General features: G+C 43.1%; 1 protein-coding gene across 1 annotated transcript in view; it reads left to right on the top strand.

Moving 5' to 3' along the window:
* The window catches only part of LOC103772235 (inositol 1,4,5-trisphosphate receptor type 2-like), a gene marked incomplete at its 5' end in the record, with an annotated part of 73,508 nt that extends 72,509 nt beyond the window's left edge, over positions 1-999 (top strand). The window contains one exon of the mRNA XM_008939562.1: positions 491-999. Within this exon, the coding sequence (XP_008937810.1) occupies positions 491-577 (87 nt within the window). The remainder of the gene's footprint in view (positions 1-490) is intronic.
* Between the last annotated feature and the right edge of the window lie 786 nt (positions 1,000-1,785).

The raw sequence follows: 1,785 nt of genomic DNA on the forward strand, positions 1-1,785 counted from the left end.
CTTTCCCTGTGAAAATCTGGAGAAGGATTCAGGCTGGGTATGCTGAGACCGTTGCTTCTTGTGCTTACCCACCCATACTGTCCTGGTGTGTTTTTTCATCCCTTCTGGCTGAATGTTTTCTCTCCTGGCTTAGAGTTAAACTCTCTGCTGCTGGGACCATCTTTTCACTCTGTGATTGCACAGCACCAAGTGCAAACGCTGACCCTGTGCAGGGCTACACAAAACAACAGCAGTGCAAATCATATCCTCTAAGACCTGCTCCTGGATAAGTGTAGTGTACAAATGAGAATAAAATGTCCATACTTTGCAGGAAACATCTCCCATTTCAAAGGCATCTCTTACATGTAATGTTCAGTGCTGAAGAAAATAATTCCACTCTGTGGTTTTGTTTGTATATATCTTGCTCTGTGACTGCTAAATAATAGTAAAACGGGGGGGGGAAGGAAAAAAAAATAATCTCAACTCGTCTCTCTCTGCCTTTCCACCTTAGATGACAGAACAAAGGAAGAATAAGCAGAGGCTGGGCTTTCTTGGATCAAACACACCCCATGTGAATCATCACATGCCACCACCCTGATACCACGGGGAGAAGCCGTGACTAGCCTTTCATCAGTATTCCTGCCTTGTTGTAGAGTAAAAACTGAGATTGAGAGGAGTGAACAGTGCCTATTGTTACAAAGTTAAAAACAACCAAGTGCCAAGATGTTAAGTGGTTTAGCTCTGGGAACAATTTGTAGCTGTTTTTCATGGTTGAAAGGGACCACAACCTAGAATGCAAGAGATACAAGGGAGCTGGTTTGTATTCGTTCAGGGGGCCCCGACTCGGCTGCCTTTGCACTCTGAGACTTGATGGCTTCAGTGGTGGCTGCTCTGTGTGACAGAGGTTGGGGCAGCGTTTGGCCATGTCCTGAGAGCTGCCTTCAGACTTCTTCCTAAAGCGCTGGGATAACCAAGATGAGCAGAAGAAGGAGAAATGTTTATTAATGCAAATACAAAAGCCCGGTTCAGAATCAATAGAAATCATTTCTGGCTCATTTGCCAAATAGCAACATTAGTCATATTTGCTTGGCATATACTATTTTTTAATTACCATAAATATGTCAGTTGGGTAAGCAATAATGTTGCTTCAAGTAACTTCTACTAGGAGGGAAAGGGGAGAAACCTCAAAAGACTGGGGGGGGGAAAAAAAAAAAGGAAAAAATAGAAGAATGTTGCAAAGAGAAACATTAACGCTTTTGAATTTTAGCTGTCACCATGCAATTTCTTATTTATAACATGGAGCACAATGGATCTACAGCTGTGGGAATGTTGTGCACAGAACACTGACAACATAACTGGAAGTGATTTCTCTCTCCTGGCTTCAGATGTTCTCGATTAATGTGGCCATGAGATTTCACATACTGAGGAGTTAAACTCTCTTTTAAATTCAAGTTCCAATGGAGGATTCAGGAGAAAAGGAAAAAATGTACCTGTAGTTTGAAGCATATATGGGATTTTATTTTTTTAAAAAGCTGAGAAATGTCTTTCTGTATGGAGCTGTAATGGTGTCATTACCTTCCATAAATGTGTCCTCAGCAAGAGCTGACTTGAGTAAATAAGCACCATATTCTGCCAGCTTTCTCCTGAGCTGAAGATCATGGGCTTATGCCTTTGCCTATCCTTCCTGCCTTCAGGGGCTTACAGGACTGGCCTGGCTGGTGAGGGATGGGGGGCAATGCCAGAGGAGCTCCTTGTGGCTCTAGGCTCTGTGAAAGGTCAGCTCTGCAGGTTTCTGCTCTATCCTGT

This window comes from Merops nubicus, unplaced genomic scaffold (genome assembly GCF_000691845.1).
Source record: "Merops nubicus isolate BGI_N331 unplaced genomic scaffold, ASM69184v1 scaffold7284, whole genome shotgun sequence".
Taxonomy (NCBI): domain Eukaryota; kingdom Metazoa; phylum Chordata; class Aves; order Coraciiformes; family Meropidae; genus Merops; species Merops nubicus.